Source organism: Mesoplodon bidens, assembly GCF_964165515.1.
Source record: "Mesoplodon bidens genome assembly, chromosome: 19".
Classification (NCBI taxonomy): domain Eukaryota; kingdom Metazoa; phylum Chordata; class Mammalia; order Artiodactyla; family Ziphiidae; genus Mesoplodon; species Mesoplodon bidens.
In genome coordinates, this window is record NC_138179.1 from 27,396,408 (window position 1) to 27,420,717 (window position 24,310).

Sequence of the window (24,310 nt, forward strand, 5' to 3'; positions counted from 1 at the left end):
TGAGTTACTCTGATGTTTATTTTAATGCATCTTAGTCCACACAGTTGGTATAAAATCAGAAAAAGCTAAGCAAAAAATATATATAAAAAAAAAAAAGGTCTGGAGTCTTAGCATCAGAAGGGCCCCGTATATACATCTACAGTTGGTGGCCAGTACGAGTCATTGCCAGACAGTCCTTGGAGTCAGAGGACAGTCTAGACCCTGCTGCATTCCAGGAACCCACTGTCCCAGGGGGTCTAGAAGCTTGTCCTGATGCTCCGACCATAAGGAAAACATGGGAGTGATAAGGCGGTGGTTTGTTATTTATGATAGTAATAACAGCAGCCTAGCTAGGTACAAATGTGGTTATAAACCATTTATCTTACAGAGAATTATTCAGGTCTCCATTCGACTTCATGCTGTAAAATTGTTAATTGAATTTCCAGTGAGGCGTTTAGATGATTAGTGATCATAAGGAATGGTAAATACATAGCACCACTTCGTAGGTTTGTTGTCACCAATTTCTCACCTAGATGTGTGACCGGGACACCCCCTTCAAGGGCAAGTATTCCAAAGCCACAAGCCGTGATCCTCCGAGGGCTCCAGTTTGGGGGGTTCTGTCCGAGTGCAGGTAAGGCTGCACACAGAGGCGTGGGCAGTGCATGTCTGTGTGTGACGCACTGGGTCACCCACAGTAAAAGGGCTTTGGGCCATTTGGGGTTTCTATCCACACTTTGGTTTTCTAAATGAGGTGGAGTGGGAGGGAGGTATCTTCTTTCAGACGAAAGGGAAGGGGCAAGATGGACTTATTTTACTTCTGGGCAAAACAAACAAAAACAAACAAACAAAAAAACTGAGCTTGATTATACGGTTAGGATGTCAAGTTCCTTAGCTACTTTAAGGTTCAACCCAAGGCTGATGGTCAACACATAAAGCAAACAATACTATGTACATATATGTAAAAAGTGTTATAAATAGGTTTTATAAACCGTCGATATTATATACATCTTCAATCAACACTAACCACTCCCCCGCACCTGCTTTCTGTTTGGTTTGGTTTGAGTTTGGGTTTTTTGGCTAGCTCCTTTTTTTTCCTGGCTTCTGGTTTACTTCCTCCCTCCCTGCGTGCGCTCAGACCCTCGGACGTCCTGTCCCGGTGCCTCATTCACGTTTCCGCAAGATCACATAGATGACGCCGCTGAGGAGGGCCAGTGGGAAGGCCACCCAAGCCAGGATGTAGGCAAAGCCGTAGGAGTTCTCCGAGTTGAGATGCCATTCCGGGTGCCTGACCGTGTAGATGGATGCTGCGCTCATCACACACAGACCTGGGAAGGAGAGGGACCAGCTGGGGGCAAGAGAGGTCATGGAGCGGGGACCCTGCACCACCCTGAAACCAGACTCCATGGGACCCGGAGCACCTGCCCCACCCACCCTGCTCTCCTCCCAGACTCGACCCCACCTCACACAAACACACACACACACACACACACACACCAGGGCACCCTTCTCTCTTTCTTAGGGAGAAGGATATGGGCTGCAGGAAGAGAGGGCACATCCATCTCAGGCAGGAATCTGCCACCAGATCCAGAACTGACAGGAGGGGCTTGAAGGTACAGGAACCCAGGAAACGATCTACTCTCTGTGTCCAATCTATGTGACCCAGACCATGGCTTCCAAGGTCTCCCCTCCTTTCCTCTTCACTTCCTTTAACCGTCACCCATTGCCAGTTGACACGAGGGGCCCAGCGAGAATTCGGGTGGCAAGAGAAGCCCACCTATGTCTTTGCAAGGATGGGTGGGTGTGGGAGCCCCTGGAAGCCTGTAAACCACTCCACAGATGGGTGGTGGCATTCTCTGAAATCAGGGAAAGTGATGCCTCACCATTATCTGAGCGGCACTCACGCTGAAAACAGGGGCAGAACGCCATGCTGACCTCCTTAGTAGGATCGCTACATCAGAGACCAAGCACGCAACGCCCATGGGCACCACTAGGCAGACAGAAGAACACGTGGAGAGGAAAGGGGGGAGGACACAGGGAGGAAGGACACTGCAGAGAGAGGAGGTGGTCACAGGCAAGCTGCATGGTGCCTGGTCCCTTTCAACTCTTTTTGGTCCCCCAAGGTTGGTCTAAAGCCCAAACAAAGGTGAAAGGGTATCAGATCCGCAGGCAGGTCAGGCAACCCCTTCCTTGTCTACCACACAGCCTTGGTGGAGGGACAAGAAAATCCTCCACCTGAGGCCTCACAAACCAGGCAAGTTCAAGCGTGACAGTCCATGCCCACGGTGACAGTCAGCATCCCTGCAGGGAGGAGTCCAGTGACATGAGCACCCCAGCCCAGAGCAGCACAAAGCCTGCTCTGTCCCCTCCTGAACACAGGGGCTTTGACAGGCTCTGACTGACTCTATTATAAGTCCAGAAAGCATGTGGGATGCCTGTGGGTCCAGAGCCCCCGAAGGCCCGGACCACCTACATCTAACCTCACTGCTATTTGGGTTATTTAACTGGACACTGTGACTCTGTTTAAACAAAGTGCAGAAGTGGGACTGTGTAACATTCACTGCCCCGATAAGATTGTCCTTCTGCAAGTCAGAGAGAGAAAACACCCACTCCATTGGCCCCCGTTGAGAGAGCCACACAACAGTCTTGGGACCACAGGGGCATCAGCTCCAGGACCTGCCACCTACAGACAGCCCAGGAGATGGGAAGACATCTGTTTCCACGGGGAAGTCATAGCTGGCCAATGGTCACAGGAGGGAAACTGCAGTTTCGATCTGCTGGACCTCAAGGTCTATTGCTCACCTCTCCAAAGTGCTAATTCTTGCCTGTCTCTTAGGCTATATCTGACCTACCTAATGAAGGCAGAGCCTCAAAGGCGAGGCAAGAGCAAGACAGAGAGTGAGATGTAAATAGAGCATCTGAAGGGCAAGACAGTGCCCATCATCTTCCAAATGGGGTGTGTGTCTAGCCAGCATCAGCATGAGAAATGTAGTGATAGCTGTGTGGACCAGCTGTGTCCAGATTTCCCCAGCAAAGAAAAAACACTTTGTCTATGACCTGGAGGGAGCGAGAGAGACAGGACACACAAGTTCAGTGACTAACTCAATGGCTTAATTATATGACATTCGCCCTGGGAGAATCTCAGAAGTAAAGGAATGTATGCTTCGCTTCAAGAAGCCATACGCTTGTACACTTGTAAAGTCAACAAGAGGATACACACTTTATAATTATTGTTGTCGGGAAACTGATGTTTTAGGGAATATATCATTACAAGGCTGTCTGTATGCAAAGCAACAGACGTGCCCCGGAATACAGAGCAGGTAGTTCCATACAAGAGTCCCGAAAAGTCAAACACTTCTTGCAATAAAGGGACTGTGACTCGCATTCTTGGCCACCAGTAGGTGGAGATGCACTTTTGAAGGTCTCCATGGAGAAGGTAAGTGAGGCCACCAAGTACACACAGGTGTGCTGCCCTCCCCAGAGATGAGCAGGGAGGGGCCTGCATCTGGGAGCAAAGGTCAGCTGTACGTGGAAAGGCACTGACCCTGTCCAGACAACACAGAAATGCTGGCCACTCAAGATTTCCCAAGAGTTCCCCTCTGCCTCAGCATGGCTGGGTCTGCATCACTAGAAATGCTCCCCGAAGACCAGGCCTCGAGCCCCCTTTAATGGTGACAGCGACCACAGGTGAACAATCAAAGCCCAGCATCTTTAGAAGGGAGTAACCAAGAGACCAAAGGCAGAGGAAGGAAGGGAGGGAGTTCTCTAGGCTTCCTCATCTCCATTCTGTTCGGTTCAGTCAACATGGAATGAGCACCTGGCATGTGCAGGTGCCATTCTGGATGCTGAGTGCACCGAGATCCACAAGACGTGGTCCCCACCTTCAAGGTGAGTGTCATCCACAAACAGACACGTCAGTAGAGACTTCCAATAGAGTAGGATGTGATTCCAAGGATAGGAGAGAGAAACACATCGGATACCCTGAGAGCACAGATTGATCAGGGCCTGGGGAATCCTGAAAGGGGACACGGGGCTTGACTGGGGTCTAAAGGATGTGGAAGAGGTGGCCAGGTGCAGAAAGGTGTGAAGGAAATCCCAGATAGAAGGGAGACCATGAGTGCAGCAAGGAGGACGGAGGGCCCCGTGGACACCACCAGCGGGTCCCACTCAGAGTCTCCGTGATGGAGGCTGGAAGAGAGGCCACCAGGGCACTTGACGAGGTTGTGGAAGGAAGCACAGCTTTTGTGGAGGAGAAACAGGATCAGAGGTGTGTCCAGAAAGACCGCCCCAGATTTAGAAGTGGGGACAAGATCAGGGACAGGAAGGTGCATGAGTTGGCCTTTGCCCAGCAATGGTGTTTGCAAGTAAAAGAAAAAATGAGCACAATATCTAGGTGTGATGCCACACAACAGAGGAGCCAGTGGTGGACTGGGGTGGGGGTGGGCAGCTCTGGCATGACTGCCTGGTGGGTTAACTTAGGGAACTGGGGGAAATGGTCTTGGAAGCTGAGGAAGTACAGTTTCAAGGAGAGAGATGGCAACAGTATCGAAAGCAGGGGAGGGAGTCAGCAAATGGACATCAGTGTACATCCGTGACCTCTGCCAAAGCAGCTCAGTTAGAGCTTGGAGTGAGGCCAGGAGCCTGGGTGGGGTTGGCTTGGGAGTGAGCGTTGGGGGATACCACCGAGATGGGCAGTGGAAATGCCTCCCTGGAGCTGGTTTCATGAGTGAGCCCCCTGTCTCTCCCCACCTCACCCTTCAGGCAACAAGGTAGAGAAGGAAGAGGCTGGAAGGTCCATTACCCAGAAAGCACAGGGCTCTCTGTCCCACCCACACCGAGCCTCCTCTGTGCCGCCAGCCCCCTTTCCATTCTCAGCCTGCATGTGATTTCTGCAGGCTTGAAAATCACCCACAGCATTATTAGATGCCCATCTGGGCCCAGCCAGGGCAACATCTGGGATGATTCGCCCAGAACTGGTGTTTCTTAACGTGGTCTCTGGCTTAAGCTGTCTTTGAACCACTCAGAACAGGGAGGGCACTGGGCTTTTATTCCTCCCCCAGATTTTCATTCTAAATGCTCTCTACCCACCTCAGTGTGTATGAAAGAGAAGGAACAAAACAAACAGAATAAGTAAAAGTCACTTTTAAAAGGAGTCTCCTCCTACCATCCTTGCTGTTCCTCGTAATCACAATAAACACAAATCGCAAAAACTACACAGGTGGCCTGAGTTTAATTCTGCCAAGGGAACACATTACCCAATCATCCAACAAGTGGGACATTCAGGGCGCTCTAGGAGGTGTGCGTGGAGCTCGCCGCTGGGTGTGACTCGTGAAATAAATCAAAACATAGTCTGTATCTCCGTGAATTTCTTGATGCTTTCCCATCCAGTGCCACTCAACCCAACAGAGCCAGGACCAGGGTAAGCACTGTACGGGAACGGATGGCCGCAGGTCCTGAAGATAAGAATGACTCCAAAATCCAGATATAGGATCAGGACGGCCCTTCTCTAAGAAGAGGGTTTAGAAGAATCGATGGCTCGTGGATAGGATGAGCTCGGTAAATCATCCTAGAAGAACTTACAGTGGGATTAGGGCAGGTTAATGGCTGCAACAGTGGTGACCAACTCTGGATGGACATCAGAGTCACCAGGGAGCAGCCCTGCCCAAGAACTCTTAAATGAGACTCTCTGGGGATGAAGCCTGAGCACTAGCATTTTTTAAAAGCATCCCCTTTTTCACAAAAGGTGATTCTGGTCTGCAGCTGAGACTGAGGAGCACCCAACTAGATGATGGAGCCTCTCAAAACGTCTTCAAGAAGCAGCCAACCTGGGCTTCCCTGGTGGCGCGGTGGTTGAGAGTCTGCCTGCCGATGCAGGGGACACGGTTCGTGCCCCAGTTCGGGAAGATTCCACATGCCGCGGAGCGGCTGGGCCCGTGAACCATGGCCGCTGAGCCTGCGCGTCCGGAGCCTGTGCTCCGCAAGGGGAGAGGCCACAACAGTGAGAGGCCCGCATACCGCAAAAAAAAAAAAGAAGCAGCCAACCTAAGAAGTATGTAATCAAGGAAAGACAGTTCTTAAAGGTGAGACTCACAGCTTATTATAAGTGGAGAAGAGATGATGCAGTGAGACAGGCAGCCCCACAGGTACATGCAAGTCAGTCATCTAGAGCCAGGCAGAGACGGCTCCCAAGTCTGCAGTCAGCCAAAGAGCCCCACACACCTTTCACCTGCCTTTCCTGCATGCTCACGCGTGTGTTTAAAAAGTCCACAGCTGGGCCCTCCAGGAGGAAGCTACGCAGAGACAATCCAGCCCTGACAGCCCCTGGGACACTGAGCCTATTTTGGAGGCTTCCACACAATAGGCTTCAGTGTTTGAAGAAGCATCTGCCCCACGTGGATCCCAGCTACGGTGGCCAACCCACCTGTAGACTGCACATCCCATGATGGTAGGGCTCCCTCCTTCCTTCCTTCCTTCCCTCCTTCCTTCCTACCTTCCTTCCTTCTTTCCTCCCTCCCTCCCTCCCTCCTTTCTACTCTTCTTTTTGTTTTCTGATTGTTTTTGCTTTTCTGATTTGTTCCTTGATATTAAGGGGTAATTTCTCATCCACAACAACCCTTCCCTAACTGTCTCTCTAGTTCCTGAATCCTTCATAGGCCATGAGATAGGAAACACCCATGAGCAGGGTTGTCAGACACTGAAGTCTGGAGATCTCTAAGGGAAGTCCCCACTCTCTTAAATCCCAAGTTTAGTGGGAAGACCCTACAGCACGTTCAAACACAACATTCTAGAGAGCTGAGGTTTCTAGAATACTAGCTCTCTCAGGTCCTTTTGACCGGAGGGAACAAGCACAGAACATTCTTAGGACGTACAAAGTACAACCGCTATTCTGGATCAACACTTCAACCTCCAGACAACCTCCTATTCACAGATGGACCGCTAAACCGACAAACCGATAACTGAAAACTAGGTCTCATGAGAGATAAGAAGCTAGATTTGAAGGGGATAGCGCAAGAACAAACCATGTGCTTCTATATTCGGAGGTTTTCATGGCAGAGTTCTAGAAGGTTTGGACTGAGTTTGGAGAAGAATCCAAACAGTGAAACGAGGAGGAATGAGAAAACAAACTCTGGAAGATTAGCAAAATCTCAGTACCTAAGAGTGTTTGGGTTGAACGAAGTACTTATCTCTGGACTTTGGTTTTTGACCGAAAATGACCTTGCTAAAAAGACAACGTTAGAGAATTTTAAGCTAAAATATCGCAGGTGGAAAAATGAAGATGAGGCACTCCCTGCCCTGAGATGTCCCTTCAAAAGTAAGTTTGCTCTGTCCAGTGTTTTCAGTCTGACTGGTTCTGATGGTGTAGACTCATTCATCACAGATGTTTGGGAACTTGAGAATCATAAATGGGGTAGATTTGAACTCATCTTTCACGGTCAATTAGGTTCAATGAAGGATCATATCAAAAGTAGAGTTTCTGCCTTGGATGTTGCGTTCCTTAAAAACTCGGGTGGATTCTGAACCTCTAAATATACTCAGTCCACGTGGGATGGGAAGAAATGGGGCACCCAGTGTCCTTGCCTGAGCTGCGTGTTCATTTAGCCTCTCCCAGTCTCAGTTTATTTATCAGTAAAATAACAAGTGTGTATAGATCAAATATAAGTATTTTATATCACTTTTTCTTGAGGATATAATCATTGATACCATGGAGAGGATCACCATTGATATCAAACTGCAAACAGGGAGCCTAAAAGGAAATCCCAGAATATATTCTAGTTTCCGGTGCTACTTCTGGAAATGGGGTGAATAATGATCACTGCTCCAAATGTACCCAGAAATGGTATCTCACTGAAGAATTAGTAATTTGGCCAAGCTGGCAACACTCCCAGAAGCTTGGCTGATACAATAAAACCTTGATAAACTCAAGTAGCAAAGCACTATTTGGTTTTGAAATTCCAAACTGTGCACATTGACATGTTGTATTTAGGAATTTGATGAGAAATGGTTCTCTAGTTTACTTACTTTTTCCAGTAAAGCATAAGTCTCTGGCTTCTAGAAAAGGGTCATCGACATTCAACAACAGGTTGTGTCTTGCCGTACAAACCTATGAAAGCCATGAGCTCTGCCTGTCCCTCCATCCACCCGTCTATCCACCCATCCGTCCAGGACTTGTGCGCTGTTTTCAACCCTCCAATGACTGCTCATGAGTCATGGTGGTGATTCAGCAACTAAACAAGAGATGCTACACCTCTGCCCACTCAGGGGCCAGAACTGAGAACATTGCACAGTCCCCAGACGTACCCCGGCACATACGGATTTTCTGAGTTATTAGCCTGGACTGTAGAATCCACCACATCAGCTTCCTATGTCTCTCCAGTGCTCTGCTGACTCAGTCAACTGGCCGTCAATGGACAGAAGGATAAAAGGAAACAAAGTGAGGCAATGGCCAGAAGCCAGAGACAAGAGCTGGAAGGCATCACGTCTAGGACTCTGCACATGGTGTGTGCCGATAACCTGGAACCGAGGGTGTGTTACACATGCCGAAAGGAAGACACCAGTAAGTCGGAGGCTGGTAGACTCCAGGGGCCAGAGTAAAGGAGAGTAAGAATTTGTCAGGTGGCTCCATCACTGCTTAGAGGTAGGCGGCAGGTACCTGAGAGCAACCTCGGCAGCAGATCGGGGCCATTTCCATGCTGAAGCAGGGATGGTCCCAGGGCATAATGTGAGCTACAGAAATCCACCCTCAAGACTGTCCTGTGCTCTACCGACATCCTCAGCATTTACCTCTGATGATACGTCCAAACTGTAGCTCCGTCCCAAGTTAGGGACCCTCCTTCCAGAACTCCTAGTCCTGTTTCCTATGCACCCCGTTCCATGGAGAAGTGGAGAGTTCCCAGATTCACACACACACACACACACACACACACACACACCTGTGCTGTTGAAATCCATCCACGGGGAGGACTCCTGCACGCCAGTCATTCTGGAGCCACGCCCTTCTGACTGATCATCCTGCAGTCTGGGGGTGCCCAGCCCCCTCATGGACTCAGTCGTCTCCGACTTACCAGCGAGGATCTGGAAGACTCCGGTGATGTAAAACCGACCCCCCTTGGTGAGGGTGAAGAGCTGGCAGAAGAACAGGAACAGGGACAGAACGCTGAAGATGATGGATAGGATCATGGTGGCCTGGACAGACTGCAGCCATTCTGAGGGAGAAGACACTGGGTTAGGAAAAGCCAGGGCACGGGGCGGCGGGGCTCTGCCGCGGGGGGCGGGGCCCGGGGCACCAGGACAGCTGAACGCCACTCCCCACCCCACCCCCACCCCCACCCCCACCCCCAGCCCGGGCAGCAGCAGCAGCAGCATCCCTTCTGTGAACAGAAGTCAGACTATTCACGTTCCCACTCTTAAAAGTCATTCTTTATTTCCTGCTTTCTTTTGGAGGGAAAAAAAGGTATGAATACGTGTTTAATTGTAGACGTTTTAAGAAAAGGCTCTAAGACACTAGCTAGTCCCATCGCAAGGAGTTAAACTCCAGTTAAAATACATTGAATTCCCTGCCAGTCTTTTAGCCAAATGTGTTACTTACTTACACAGACGTGCGTGTGTTCAAGGGGCTCTGAGCCCCGCCCTCTGCCTCCTCTCTCCCTGCCCTCGGGGGTTCGAAGGGCTTCTTGGAGCCCCTGGATTCTGAGAAGAGTTCCAAACCACTGTTCAAAATATCAGCATCCCCCAAGGAGACAGAGAGAGCGTGGGGATGGCTGGGAAGAAGAAAACGCTATTGGAGCCAAGACTAATTCTGTAGAAAGTCGTAAGAAAATGCTGATGGGACGAGCATGCTTTATTTAGCTATGCACGCCTGTTCTCCCTCAGCCACGCTGTGTCTTTTCTTGGCTGATCTCAGAGCAGTGGGTGCTCAGTCCGACCATCAGATAGCACCACGGATGACACTTCCTCATCTTTGCTGAAGCCCCAGCCTTAGATAAAATCTCCAGGCATCCAACTGAAATTCAGGCAAGGAAGGGAACTCTGTAGTTCACCATCTACTGCAAATGAAGGTCATTTCAGGAAGGAATGGACAAGAGGCAACAACCTGGGTCTAACACCAGAGAGGGGAACTTGCAGCGTGCCCCCAGGAGACCTCCAGGGGCCTTGCCACCCTGTCGCCTGCATCCTTCCTTCCAAGCACCTGAGAATCGCTGGGGTGGGCGCTGCTCTAAACAAGAAAGATCAATTAGAGAAGACCCAGGTTTGATCCTCTCCACTCGGTAATGGGTTAATGGGCATTGGCTTAGAAAAACACACACCAGTGCTTAACACAGTAGAAAAAGCTGTGAAATCTGGATGGTTTATCATCAGTAACTCGCGAAGATGTTCCCTATTTTTTTTTCTTTTTGGCCACACCATGCAGCATGCGGGATCTTAGCTCCCCATTCAGGGATCGAACCCAGGCCCCTGCAGTGGAAGCACGGGGGTCTTAACCACTGGGCTGCCAGGGAAGTCCAATAACTCACAAAGGTGAACCTGGTTTGAGCTGCGAGTAGCTCAAGGCAGAATTTCAAGGGTACTGGTTAGGGTAACTGTGACTAGAGTTTCACAGACACAGACATTTTTCCAGACTGAGACTGAAAGCACTTTAGAGTTGGAAGAAGCATGAGGGATCAACTAACCCACCCCTTTGTACAGACCAAGATTTCCAGAGATGTCTGGATGAGCCCCATTGGCACAGCCAAAGCTGGGAGGCCCTCGATTCTAGTCTAGTGTTCTTTCCACCGTGACGGACTATATGCTTCTTTTATCTTTGCAGTTTCTTTGTCAATTAAGGTTAGAAAAGGATGTCTAATGCGTCGTGAACCATCCCAACTTCATTTTTATATCTCTAATTGAACCACTATGCCCAGCGTAGCACTTCTTCTGGAGGAGTGGTCTGCAACAAAGCCATTGCTGCCATAATATCATTTTTTGTAATAAAGCAATTATCCAGCACTCTGGTAGGTGAAGCTGGAAACATAAAGAAATCTGAGCCCCAAATCTAGAACTAAAACAGTGATTCTATTTTGCTGCGGAGTGGCCTTCAAGGCACACCCTCAGAAGGGGCACAGCTGGTGCAGGTGACATCCTAGATTTCCTTCTCTGATTCTGAGATCTTTTCCTAAGTCTTTACCTATCATTAACAACAGGAACTTCTGCCAGACCTCATATTTAGAGAAAACTCAAAATCATACATGTTAAATCTACATCAGTAGGAGAAGTCCCTTAGATTTAATAATGTAATGAAATTCTTCTTGTAACTCTTTCACCAGGAACTTGAATTTTAGTGCCAACCTCATTACAATTGAGTTAGCTTTCCGTAAGTTGTTCCTCAAGTCAGATCTCAATCAGGAAATCAAGGAAGTTTTTATTCAATGGGTCTTGGCTGAACACCTACTATTTTGAGCCAAGCTCTCTGGTGTGTTCTGGGGATACAAAGTTGAAGAAGAAAGTTTTCAACCTTAAGCACAATAAGTAACACACATACACGATGAGAGCAAGTCCAACCATATCGATCACAGCATGTGTGAATGGGTTCAGGTCACTCATTATAAGATGCGGAATTCCATCTTGAATTACATAATTTGTATCTAGAGTCTGATACAAGAGATATACCTAAAACCAACAACCGCTGAAAATCAAAAGATTTTTAAAAGAGACACCAGGCAAATATTAACCAAAACGTACAGTAATAATAGCATCAGGCGGACAGAATTCAAATTGAAAAAGATGAAAATGGCCAAAGAGGGATGTTTCATAGTGAGGAAAGATCCAGTTTACCATGAAGAAATAAAAGTCATAAATTTCTATGCATATAATAGCATGGCCTGGAAAAAATATAAAGCAGAAAATAACTGAAATATGAGAAGAAATTGATAAAGCTAACAATCATAGTGGAAGATTTAAGCATAGCTCTCTCAGAAGAGATAAATCAAGTAGATCAAAATACGGTAAGATATAGACTATTTGTATTACAGCATTAACCAATTCAGTTTAATAGCTATGTAGAAAATTTATGTCCCTATAACAAAGACTACAAATTATTTTCAAACACACATGGGACAGTCTTGCAAACTATGCAGCAGGCAACAACCAAAAAAACCTCAATAAATCTCAAAAAAAAGCAGATATGATGTAAACACAACTAAAGGCAAACAGAAAGTAGAAATTCAAAACAAACCAGCCAAAATAAATTTGGACATTTTCGAATAGTATTCCAGATAATCCTTTGGATAAAGAAATCAAGAGGAGAAGTAAAAATTTCTTCAGCGAGGAATGATATTGACAGTACGTGTGTTAAACCTACAGGCTGTGGTCCCAGCCGTGCTCAGGCCATGCACTCCATTAGAACAGGCCTGGGTACCCCCGGCTTAACTGGTTACTTGCATATTTTTGCCCCCGAATCCCTCTCCTGTAACAAGTGGGATTAACTATCTCAGAGGATTGTTCTAACGATCAAATAAAAGTGTTGATATAAAAGCTCTGTACAATACAAATAACCCCGTGAAAAGGCTGAGCTGAGGGGCAGGGTCAATAAGCACCTCCAGACTGTTCCAGGATGGTACCTGGGGCATCTCCATCTGGGCCGCACCAAGTAAATGTATAACGGGGACAACCATGCCCACATAAGCCATGTTATTGTAAGGTGCCAACAGGAAACACCCAACACTATTTTAATACAACTCTGCCATCAATTCATACGGAATCTGCAGCACAGAGGTTGGCAAATTACCTGTGACAAGTCAGATCGTAAATAGTTTAGGCTTCGCAGGCCATATGGTCTCCGTGGCAACTACTCAAGTTTGCCACCTTAGCAGAAAACCAGCCTTAGTCAATATGTAAAGGAGTGGGTGTGGCCTGTTCACCTAATAAAATCTTATTTACAAAATCAGGCCATGGACCCGACTGGACCTGCGGGCTATCGTTTGCCAACCTCTGCTACAGACAAGCACATCCGAGGTACAGAAAACAATTGTTAGAGTGGAGAGACCTGGACGGAAGGGAGAGCCCTGTCCACTGCAGTCCCGCTTCGTACAGATCAACCTTAACGTGAGGCCACCGTGCTGGGTGGTGAGTCTGAACTTCTACCCAAGACCCAAAGCAGTGATACTCTTTTCTCCCAAATCACAAGTTCAGGGTCATTAGCAGAGCCCATGATAGCACCCACTGTCATTCTCCAGGCCTTGCTCAGTGCCTGAGAACGATTCGTGGAATCCCCAGGGGCAGCGTTGTAACCTCCAACGTTGGTGACAAGCACGGGAATTAAAAGCCTTTCGCAGACCTGCCGTTCTGATGCGCGTGCCAGGTAATAGGGCTGCTGACAGCTCTCTGACGTGGGCCAGGCCGTGGCTGCCAGCACACCCACTCCCCCCGCAGAAGGGAAAGCTGGAGATGCCCAACGACCAAAGGTCAGATTCCTGCCCCAGCGGCAGCGAAGCCATGAAGGAAATACATCCGCCCCCTCAGCTGTATTCTTAGCCCAGGGCCAACGACCTGGTGAGCTGAGGGCTCAGAAAGGATGCAACCCTCTTCAGTGAACCGGCCCCTCTGTGTCGTTCTTGTGCATCTTTCACTCCCAGCCTGGAGCCACGCCCCTGGCAGCCCCTCCCCACCTTGCATTCCACTCAGGCAGCTCATAAAAGCTCTCTGACTCCATAGAGAGAATAGGTTTTCCGGAAAGTGAACGGAAGGAGTCAGAGGATAAACTGGGGGGAGCCAAGCCAGGAGGAAAGAGGCCATGGGGGTGAGTCATCACTGCAGGAGTAAGTGCCGCTCATTTGCATAACGCTGTGCTGCTTTCCAGAGCACGTGACCCACCAGGCCTCGATCCCCACCGATCCCCACCCTCAAACCTCGCTACCCACTGCCGTCCCACAAACCGCCACTTTACTTCCTCCTCGAGATGCATGTCATCCCAGAGACGGCTGACTTGCCGAGCGGCCTGCCTCCTATCCAGGTGGCCTTGGCTGTTAAGCTTCGCTCACGGGTGGGAGCCTATGCAGGGCCCCGCGTGGTCCTCGCCCAGGGCTCCAGCTTCTTCCCATCCAGTCCAGCTGGGAGCTTTGAAATCGGGCCCAGGGCTCAGGCTAACTTTGCCCGTGACCCACGCAGGATGCTTGCCAGAGGGGAAAGCTACACAGGGGCTTTCAGCTCCCTCTGGCCAGGAGCTCAGGCGGATAAGGAAGACCACGGGGGAGGCTCTTTCAACTCACAATCACGAGGGCATTTCAACTCCAGCAGAACCTCTGGCTGATGACTAGTGAATAGAAGAAGTTCAAGGCGCTCTGGCTGCACCTGACACCATCACTCAATTAACTGCCCTCCTAACCAAGAGGCTTCCTGATGGGCACAGGAACTAGTTTTCCAGAGTCTAATTTATATGTGTGGTTTGATACCACAAGTCTTATTCTCACTAGTCTTTAGACTTGAACAGGGAATATAATACAGCCATTGAGGTTCTGAGGTTACTGAAAAGATTCAGCTGTTCCAGGCTTCCTCTATTCCCTGGCTGGAAAACTCTAGTAACAAGAGGGTCAGGTTAGGCTGTGTTTCCCAAAGACTTGTTGCTGATTAAACAGAAAAACAGAGGGAGTGGCTTCCATGGTCAAGTATATTAACCTCCCTCCTCGGACACTGCAATGTACAACGACATACTCAAGGCTCTGAGAAGTCTTACCATGAAAAAAATAGCCTGGGTAACTTTTAAATGGTGTTTTCCAAATTGACTTATTGGAGAACCTTTTTTGTTGGTGTTGTTAAGAGCAGGGCACCTGGTCACGCGGGGTTTGGCCACAGACAATGACAGTGGAAAGGAGAAAGGCATTTTAACTTTCCGATCACAAGCTGTGCTGATGGAAGTGTACAGGGAAGGAGGGTATGCCTGGGGTGAGGGGGCTCACGATCTTTGGCTTTAAAAGGCATTCTCCATATAAAAATAATCAGAGGTCCCCTCTCCTTTTTAATCCTAAAATATAAAAAGGAAGCCAAGCATCATGGAAATTAAGAGCCCCCAGCCCACCAGTCATAGTAAAGCACCCACTCTTCTCTCCCCCCCATGCCTAGTGAAGTTCTACTCAATTTCCAAGGCCCAGCTCAAAGGTTCCCCTCCCCACACCCGCTGTCACAACTATATCCTGAACAGAAAGAGGCTCCAGGACACATGGGATGCGATGGGTGCCTACTCAAGGTCCCACCTCCATGCTCACCCTATTAGGCCACCAGGGCACCTGCCCCAGGCAACCAGCTTGTAAGAGGCAGACCCAGTGCAGAAAAGCAGGGACTCCTGGTACCCATCCCCTGGGGTGCTGAGAAGTTGAAAAGCACGTTTGAAATCTAACAAGTGACAGAATCCTGCTGCGCTTCTTTAAGTTTGGCATCCACAGAACACAGGGAGGAAGGAGGAAGAATGGGACGGCAAAGGGAGAGAGTTCCCCCTTCTCTGCTCATCCACCTGCCAAGCCAAACCACGAGCCATCTGCAGAGAAGCAGCAAGAGGCCGATGCGTGCCATCCAGAGGCAACACGTTAGCCAGCTGGGACAGCCGAGGACTGTCACCAGCACCAGAAAAGCCACTGCAAGAAGAAAGCATCACAGAGAAAGGAAGACCCTGGGGAGATAAAACTGCAGCCTCCAAATATTTGAAGAGTCAGTCTGGGGACACGATGGGGGTTTAAACTCCTTGAGGACAAGCTTGCAACCTGTAAAACCCAGGTCCAGCCCCCCAGGCATGAATGAAGACAACGAGAAACGACTGGAAATGCAGGGGACCATCGTGGCCTCAGCTATGTAATTTGTTAATGACAGCATCCCAGGGCATTTCCCCCGCATCACCGGCCCCTCCTCCCCAACCCCTCTGCCAGCTCCTTCCTGTACCCATCAGCTGCCGGGGTGTCACAAGACCCACTCTGGACCCCTCTGCCCCTCTGCCTCTCCTCTCATCAACTCCCCGGCACCAGGACGTCAAACACCCTCCACAGACACGGATGACTCCAGATCTGAATTTCCAGCCCAGACCTCTGCCCTGAGCCACAGATTCCCAAATCCAAGTGCTTTGCTGACATTCTACATGCTCAGTGTAACGGCCAGAGTGAGCTTTCAAAACACAAATCAAGTCACGCCCCTCTTCTGCTCCAAACCCTTCAGTGTGGCTGGGCTGTCCTTCTCAGCATCATGGCCCGAGCCGTCGGCCCGTCCTCTCCTGCCTGTAGCACACTCAGACACGCCAGCCTGGCACTGGTGGACACACCAAACTCTTCCCGCCTCAGGGTCCTGGCCCTTTCCATCACCTCCTGGAATTCTCTTCCTGCTGTTCTTCATACAGCTGGTCTCTCCCATCTTTTAAGCCTCCATCCACGGGACTCTGGCAGGAAGAGGCCTGCCCTGACCAGCTGCTTCCTCCCCAGTGGTGACTTGCTGTTCCATCGCTCTCTCTGTCTCCTGCAGAGCGCTGCCCACTGCCCACAATGACTCATTCATTGTCTATCCTCCATCTCCCCTGCTTAACTGTGAGCTCCATCCACCAGGGCAGGGACTGGTCTTTCTTGTTGAGCTCTGTCTGCCCAGCACCTAGGATGCGCTCCATATATTTGAAGAATGGATGAATGGACCACGCTGGCAGCTCTTTGAAAATGAAAGAGGTTCTCTTGAAAGGTAGTGTGTTCCCCATCACTGGTAGGATGTGCACATGGTGGGCACATTGCAGAGAGTCTGAAGCTAGTGGGATGGGAAGGGGGATGAATCTGATGACCTCCCAGGTCCCCGCCAACGTCAGAATCTACGTGTGTGCTGATGACCACATACTCAGAAGGCTTCGTGCCAGACTTCCTCTTCTCAGGCACCAAAGACCAACATCCACACCCTCAGGCCACCCCACGGCCAATCCCTGCTCCTGAACTACAAGGGATGCTTTCTCGACTCTGGTAAAACCCTGGGAATGCAATTTAAATTTTTTAAAAAGCAAAGCCTGAGCTTCAAGGGCCATATGGTACAGACACAGGTCTGAACAAGCCTTCTGAATTAACTCATGGATCCTGGCATCTGATGAGAGACTCCAAGGGTTGAAACACCATCATTATGACACCACATCCCACTCCCTGCACCTCCCTCGCCTGCCAGGACCTCCTCATCCCACGAGGGCCTGTAAAATCAGGAGCCATTACTGGGTCAGAGCTTGCGGGTTGGCCCAGGGAGCCACAGAGATTTTAAATTGCAAAACACGAACCCATAAGTGCAGAGGGCCTCCTGTGTTTTCTAAATTCTGACCAAAAGATGAGCCACAGATGAGGAAATGGTATGATGTCCTTGCAGAAATGACAATGCCACCAAATGGATAAACGAGATAAATCTGGGATCACAGAAGACACAGACACAGGAGACCACCAAGGGCTCAAGTCGGGGGCTCCTGAGACTGACAAGGCTTATTTTTTTTCTAATTTTCAATCTGAAGCATTGGTCTAATGCTGCCCACAACCTAACGGCCACGAGGTCGCTGCTGCTGGAAATAGATAGGTGCATTTCTAGTTTGTAAGATTTCTGATGTATTCTGCCTTATAAACGCACAAGACTGTTACTCCATCTTGGAATAAAACAGCTGAGAAATGCATGTGAGACAGAGCAGGTCTAAACGAAATCATAAAAGTTAGAAACCCATCCATCTGCACCAAACTCCTTTCTGGGGTCTAGAAGGCCCTACCGGCTGGCCGGCTGCTCCACCTCCTGTGCTGTTCCTCAGCTCCGCCAGGATCCTTCCCGCCCCAGAGATCCTGTCCTCGGGAGGTCCCGCTGTCTAGAACCTGCCCCAGATGTTCCTGTGGCTGACTCCTTCCTGGTCGTCCTCAAGCGGTCATTTCTCCAAGAGGACACCCTTCCTCACCCCAGTCCCTCATTACACATCACCCTGCTTTATGCTCTTTGTCTTTCCTATCACTGCCCCTGATTATCCACGTTTATTGACTGTTCCGCCCAGTAAAACGGAAGCTCTTGTCCACTCCTGCAGCCTTGGTGTCTGTGGTGGAATCTTCTACGGGGCAGGTGTTCAGTGAATAGTCCTGCATGAAAGAACAGAGGGAGGGGGTAAAGGAGGGCAGGGGGAGTCCTGAGGTGGGACGTTCAGGATCCAGGAAGTGAGAGAAGGCTGAAATTCCAAGATGAGGGGAGGAGAGATGGGAGGTGAGGCTTAATGGGAACCAGGAACAGCTCACTCAGGTATGGACCTTAGCAAAGATGCTCATCTGAAGATGCAGACCAGTAAAGGACCTCTGAGAGGTTTTAAACTGAGAGTAATAGGATGAGGTCTGTATTTTTAAACATCATCCTTGATTCCATATGCAAGACGAGTTACAAGGAAGGAAGAAAGGTCAGGAGTTCGGAGGCTGCAGCAATGGCCCTGACAGAAACCGCAGTCATGGTGACGGGCGTGGGGCTGAAGAGTGACCAGGGGGGCCTAGGATGATTCTGAGAAGGGAGAGAAGGAAACACATCCAGGCAGACTCTGAGCATGAAGCTCACTGGATGGCGAAGCAGCAGCCACTGAAACACTAGAGACCATCAAAGAGGGAGAGTGGGTGGAGGGGGGCAAAGGCTGGCTGGTTTGGAGATGCCTCTGGACATCCCAGCCAAACTGTCAGGTAGGTAGCTGTATATGCTCATCTGGAGGTCAGAAGAGAGGTCTGGACAGGAAGGAAACAAGGATTCAAGAGACATCATGAAACAGTAAGACTTGTTAATGACTTGGGAGGTGGAAAGAAAGAGAGGGAAGTCGAAGGAATATCCAGTTTCCAATATGGGTCACTGTCTTGAGATGGGGCCCAGGACACAGCAGAGATGGGCTATTTGGAGAATCCTAAAGTAATTGGGCTCCACTCTGAAACTGCATAGGACACAGCAGAGCTCTTGTAAAAGAGTATGATTGGTATGGAGGGGGGTAGTCAAAGCCCTGAAGGGAAGAGTTTCAAGCCAGGCTTACTGGGAGGTGCTTGCTATTAAATTTCTATGAATCGAGAAGCCATGCTTCCCATGAAGCCAAATGACTCCATTCTCAGCCTCCCTTGTCACTAGGTGTGGTTCTGTGATGAACTTCCAGGAAAAGATAAAAGCAGAAGTGTGTGGTCTATCCGGGGACATTTCATTAAAAGGGAGGGGGACACATTCTTCTCCTCCTCCTTTCTCTACCCTTGCTTGAAGGGTAGAGAAATGGCTGGTGCTCTAGCAGCCTTTTGGTCCATGAGGATGAGGACCAAATCTGAGAGATGACAAAGAAATAAGCTAGAAAGTGCCTGGGGCTCTGACAATTTCATGGAACAACCATACCTATCTCAGGCTGCCTACTTCCACACTTCTTTTGAAAGAGAGAGAAATAAACTATCTTATTTAGGCCACTACCATTTAAAGATGTACTGTTTTATGCAGTCAATCTTAATCCCAATCGGAACGCTAGCCAACTGGTCTAATGTGTCCTTCCATTGCCTTCCCCTTGCTTTAGGTCATCATTGCCTCAATAGGGAATCGCCTCCTCCTTGCCTGTATTTATTTAAATCCTGCCCATCCTTTAGAGGATGGATCAAATCCCCCCTCCCACATGAGACCTGCCTTCCACTTCCTCCCCTGAACTCTGGCGCTGCCCGCCTGTCCCCACTCCTTGGGTATCTGGCCTATGCTGCCTGCACAGTGATTCATCCCCCTGCACAGAGCTCAGGACTGTCAAGGCCAACGTCCATATTCTCCAAGTCCTTATATTCCTCAGGCTGAAAGGCATTCAAAACAAGGTCATGATAAATATTCCCCCACTAAGCCTCCTCCACCTCTACCTGCAGACAGGATCAGGATGGGGCCAGAGGGTGTGTAAATACATTTAGAAAATGGAAAAGCAGACAGAGTTGAGGGCATTTAGTAAGGAATCTAAAACTACTCTAATATCAAGAAAGAGTTTGAGGGGAAAAAATCTAATCTGTTTCCTTCCAACCATATAACATAGACGTTTGACTGCCGTGCAGTTAATGTGGCAACAAGCACCATCCATATGAGAAAAAAAAGGGAATGATGCCCTGCCGAGGTGCACTGCCCCAGCCCCGCACATGCAAAAACAAGCCCCTTCAGCAAAACTAGCAAGCCATGTAAACCAACGCATTTTCACATAACATGCTTGCAACATATTCTTCACAAATTGGTATCTGTAATGAATTACTTTCAATTACTAAAATAAAAAGTATGTTTGAAACATTCTAAGAGCAAATACGGACCAAAGTGACTGGTTTACAACTAGCAGAGTTCATCTGTAAAGGCAGTCTAATTTTTTTAATTATGTATTTTTTTCCACCTCTTGTTTGGCACAGAAATGGTTAAACCCAATCGAAAAGGCAAAGGAGTCCCAGAGGCTTCACCCCCATCAGAGCTGAGGTTGTAACACAAGCTGACCCTTCAGAAGATGAGAACAGAGATACCGACCACTGGGGAAGCTTAAGTGGAAAGTTCTGACTTAGAATCAGCCCAAGTGCAAACAAACCCAGCTTGTCCAGAGTTCCTCAGAACGCCCTTACTGGGACAGCCGAGAAAGCAGATGTGGAGGAGAAGCACGATCTGGGACCCCCCCCAGGGAAGCAACCACGCGGATTTGGATAAAGACCCGCGATGCACACCCCGAAGTCACTGTCAACGAACCCAGGAAGGTGAGCTTGTACACAAAGAACCAGCTGAGCGATAGGAATAACGCTAGTGCCTCTTTGAGAGCTGCTGCGAGGGCGGCACAGCAGCCACTCCCGACCGCAGACGATGCAGAAGGCAGGTCAGCAGCAGGCAAACATCACTGTCCAGCGGGTAGGACAACTTAGATCACTGCGCCTCTGCCGACTCATCCCTCTTGAAACCCAGCCGGGTTGGAGTATGCCTGCCAAAACCGCCCCTTCCGGGACTAAGAGTCGAGAATCCCCTGCCAACCCCACGTGGCCAAATGCCAGTTGGGCAATGTCCAGGTGGACGCCTCGGGGGTCTCAGGGAAAGCCGGCCCTTGTGGGCGGAGTCACCACTCGTGGCCACCAGGTGTCAGTAGCGAGCAGGGAGCCTCCCATCCTGAGCTTCAGGGAACGCCAGCCAAACCCTGCCCCGGAGACCGGATGCTGTGGCTTTGAGGCCAAGCAGTGCTGTGGCCACATGCGCAGACACTCCTGAGTGTTTCAGTTATTTGATTGCCAGCTCACAATGCAACCTCTAGGGTGGCTTGAATTCAATATCCTTCAAAGACTCAGAGAAAAGTTTAAGGACTGCTCCCTTCAAAAAAGGCTGGGGTCTTTCTTTTCTTCCCCCCAGGAAAGTGGAAACATAAAGCAGGGTCTTCTAGTCCTTGCCTATCCTCCCCATATAAACTACAGTAGTTCGAGCAGTTTCTCTTTATACTGAGGTTGGAGATATTTTGTTGGTGATGCTTCAGGGACAGCTTGAGTACTGTTGGGTGCAGGGCCCTGAGGAGAAAAGTCCCGCAAAGAAACTGGACTGTGCAAATCCAGAACGAAGGGCCACTGCCTTTCCTGCTTTGTTGAGCTGCGTCTGAACTGGTTTCTCTCACTGAGCGTAACATCTTCAACAGAAATACTTGATCTAGGGGCAGCTGCAGCCTCATCAAAACGTGTACTTCGCTGGTCTTTAAACCCAAGATGTCAGGAAAGCTCTGTCACTTCTATAGGTACTTCCCTCTCCAGGATACAGACATGTCCTTTGGAACATGAGACCATGCAGAGCCTGGCCCACCGTGTCCTCAATGCCAGGCACTGTGGCCCCCACCAGGGCCCACGCTGCCACCAGACACCTCCCAGTCACCAAAAGGAATGCATCCTATTTATTTCTGCCTCTCCACATCCAAAGACACCATGTCCCCGCTGAGCCCTCCTTCCCTCTGGGTGCTGGAAGTATCTGGTGTGTGCTTCCATGGCCAATTAACCCCTTAACCTGAACCCAAGAAAGCCTGGTTTCCAATATCTCACAGAAAAGATGCTAAGGACAGAGCAGAAATACTCCCAGGCTCAGCTTGGGGTTGTGCAAATAGCGTCAATGCCCCCATCTCGCAACGAGGAATCGCTCAACAGCTATGATGCTGAATGGCACCCCTGAGGCCCAAGATGCAGAGAGGAAATCCTATAACTGGAGACCAAAAGCTGGCCCATCTACCCTTAGGACAGCCCCTCCATCACTGCACCAGGAAGACACAGGACATTCCTGGATATTCTACCACCAAACCAAAGACGCTAATTGGATTGAAACTCCCAGTGGGGTCTGCCTAAGGTTTGGCATCACCGCTGCTTATGTGTGTCCACATTTCTTGGTTCACAAGAAGCCTTACACAAGTGATAGGAAGCACGGCGTGTGGCGCTCTAGGGCTTCTCTGTAGGTAGAGAGAATGCACAAAGACTCCCCAGGATCTCAGTGTAGCCAGTTAAGCGACTGCCCCTCCCCTTTTGTCTTGGGACGTCTTGGCCATGTCCCACCCCACCCTGGCAACAACTCTCTAGCTTGTGTCTTCCAAGAACAAGTGCTTCCAGGTCTGGACAGAGAAACATGCCGCGGACAGATCAGGACGGACTTGTGGAGCAAAAAACCATTCTCACCGTTTGCTGATGATGTGAAACAGTGTTGGACGTTGCCCAGTGAAGAGGTGCTACAGTTCTGCCAGAGGTCGGTCGCATGTCCATTGCCCACCATCCATTGCTGGAAAGAACCAGACGTGGTAAATCAGGGGAGTCCTTGAGGAGTGACGGAAAGGGGGAGGGAGAAGACCAAGGGTAGACAAAGAGCAACCTCATCAACCCGTCTACGGCGCCTGCCCCTGCCCTGCCCCAGGGCTGCCTAGCCAGAGCCCAGGGTCGTGCTTGAGAAAAGGGAGAGGTGGTGGTCTGGCCCAGACATCCAGAGGGGAGGGCCGGGGCTTTGCTAGTGAAAAGCACTCTGTAAGTGGAAAAGTACCACACACACATAAGTTGCTCTGTGCCGAGGTGTGTGCTGTAGTAGAAAGAGCCGTGGACTCAACCCAGGACACCTGCATCCAAGCTCCCCCCACCCCCATCTCCCGGGTATCATTCCCAAAGCCGCAGCCATTCTGAGCCCATTTCCTTACTTACAATTCCTATCAACCTGACAAGATCGCCATAAGGCACATTTAAGATGTTGGCAGGATGCTGGTAAACGATGGACCAACTCACCAATCCCCAACATAATTACTTCTCAACCTTTGAACCAGGCCAGAACATCACGCCTGGGACTTGCTGTATATACAGAAGTTAAGGCCACGGTCGCATAACTGCCCGAGTCTGGGCTCAGCTTCAAGAAAATAAGTTTAAAAGCTAATGAGCTTGATGTCTGATGGTTTTGCAACACAAGTTATCCCAGTGACCTGCTTGTACTGGAGGAGGCTTTTCTAAGAAGGTGCCATGTCCACAGCGCAAAGCAGACCTGGGGCTGTGAACTCTTAGGGAAAAGCCAATTTGAACTTTCCAATTTCAAGTCCTCAAGGCTGTTTTATGAACTAAACCGCCCATCTGATGGATGCCATTTGGAGAAAAAACAAACCTTCCTAAATACTCCAGCTCCTTCCTCAACGACCCTGCATTAAGGAAAATGCTACACAAGCTTATCAAATGAAGGGCGGGGGGGACCGCTGGATCTGTACCTAAATTCTCTGGCTTAAAGAGAGGCCTGCGCGGCTTAACCTAGCCCCACGCTCGCTTCCTTCCTCCCCCTGAATCTGCTCTGGTTTTCGCAAAACTACTTTTGGAAAGGCGCGGATTGCCAGAAACTGCAAAAGGCCCTGGGATGTCTGAGACGCTTTGTCTGCAAACTGGAGGGGGCCCAGTTGGAACCGCCATCCGGAGGCCGAGCTCGGGGTGAGCCCCGGGCGCCCCTCCCGCCCGCTGCCCGCCCGCTGCCCGCCGGAGACTCACGCTGACGATCGTGGAGACGAAGAGCAGCACGAGCACCGCGACGTGGAGGACGATGATCCCCAGCAGCAGGAGAAGCATTCTGGCGGCGAGTTCTGCTCAGCGGAGTCTCTGCCTGGCCGGAGAGAGGGCCGAACTGGACGTGAGGCCGACCGAACTGGCCTGAGCGAGCGAGCGAGGGAGGAAAGGAAGGAGGGAAGAAAGAAGGGAGGGAGGGACGCGGAGGGAGGGTCCTGCGCTCTGAAGGCCCGGCCCTGGCGCCGCGCCCGCCCGCCCACCCCGCCCGGCGACCGCCGAGAGAGGGCAGCAGCCGACTGCGGCATCCCCGCCCCACAGTCCGTCGAGCCCGCCTGCGACCGAACTTCTTTTGCTTTTGGAACAAAACAAGT

The 24,310-nt window shown here is 50.0% G+C and overlaps 1 protein-coding gene across 1 annotated transcript; it reads right to left on the reverse strand.

Annotated features, from left to right (window-relative positions):
- On the reverse strand, positions 1 to 24,036 carry PMP22 (peripheral myelin protein 22). The gene is made up of 4 exons (XM_081219290.1): positions 23,925 to 24,036; positions 22,596 to 22,695; positions 9,039 to 9,179; positions 1 to 1,304 (listed from the first exon to the last, which is right to left on the reverse strand). The coding sequence occupies exons 1-4, from the start codon at positions 24,000 to 24,002 to the stop codon at positions 1,141 to 1,143; spliced, it is 483 nt and encodes a 160-aa protein (XP_081075416.1). The 5' UTR covers positions 24,003 to 24,036; the 3' UTR covers positions 1 to 1,140.
- Between the last annotated feature and the right edge of the window lie 274 nt (positions 24,037 to 24,310).

Bases quoted from the DNA above. Each gene is read 5' to 3' on its own strand.
- PMP22 (XM_081219290.1), bottom strand. From the start codon at position 24,002: ATGCTTCTCCTGCTGCTGGGGATCATCGTCCTCCACGTCGCGGTGCTC. The intron at 22,696-23,924 runs GTGAGTCTCCGG...GGTTCTTTCCAG, and splicing joins TCGTCTCCACGATCGTCAGC to CAATGGATGGTGGGCAATGG. The intron at 1,305-9,038 runs GTAAGTCGGAGA...TCTCCTTCCCAG, and splicing joins AGTCTTCCAGATCCTCGCTG to GTCTGTGTGTGATGAGCGCA.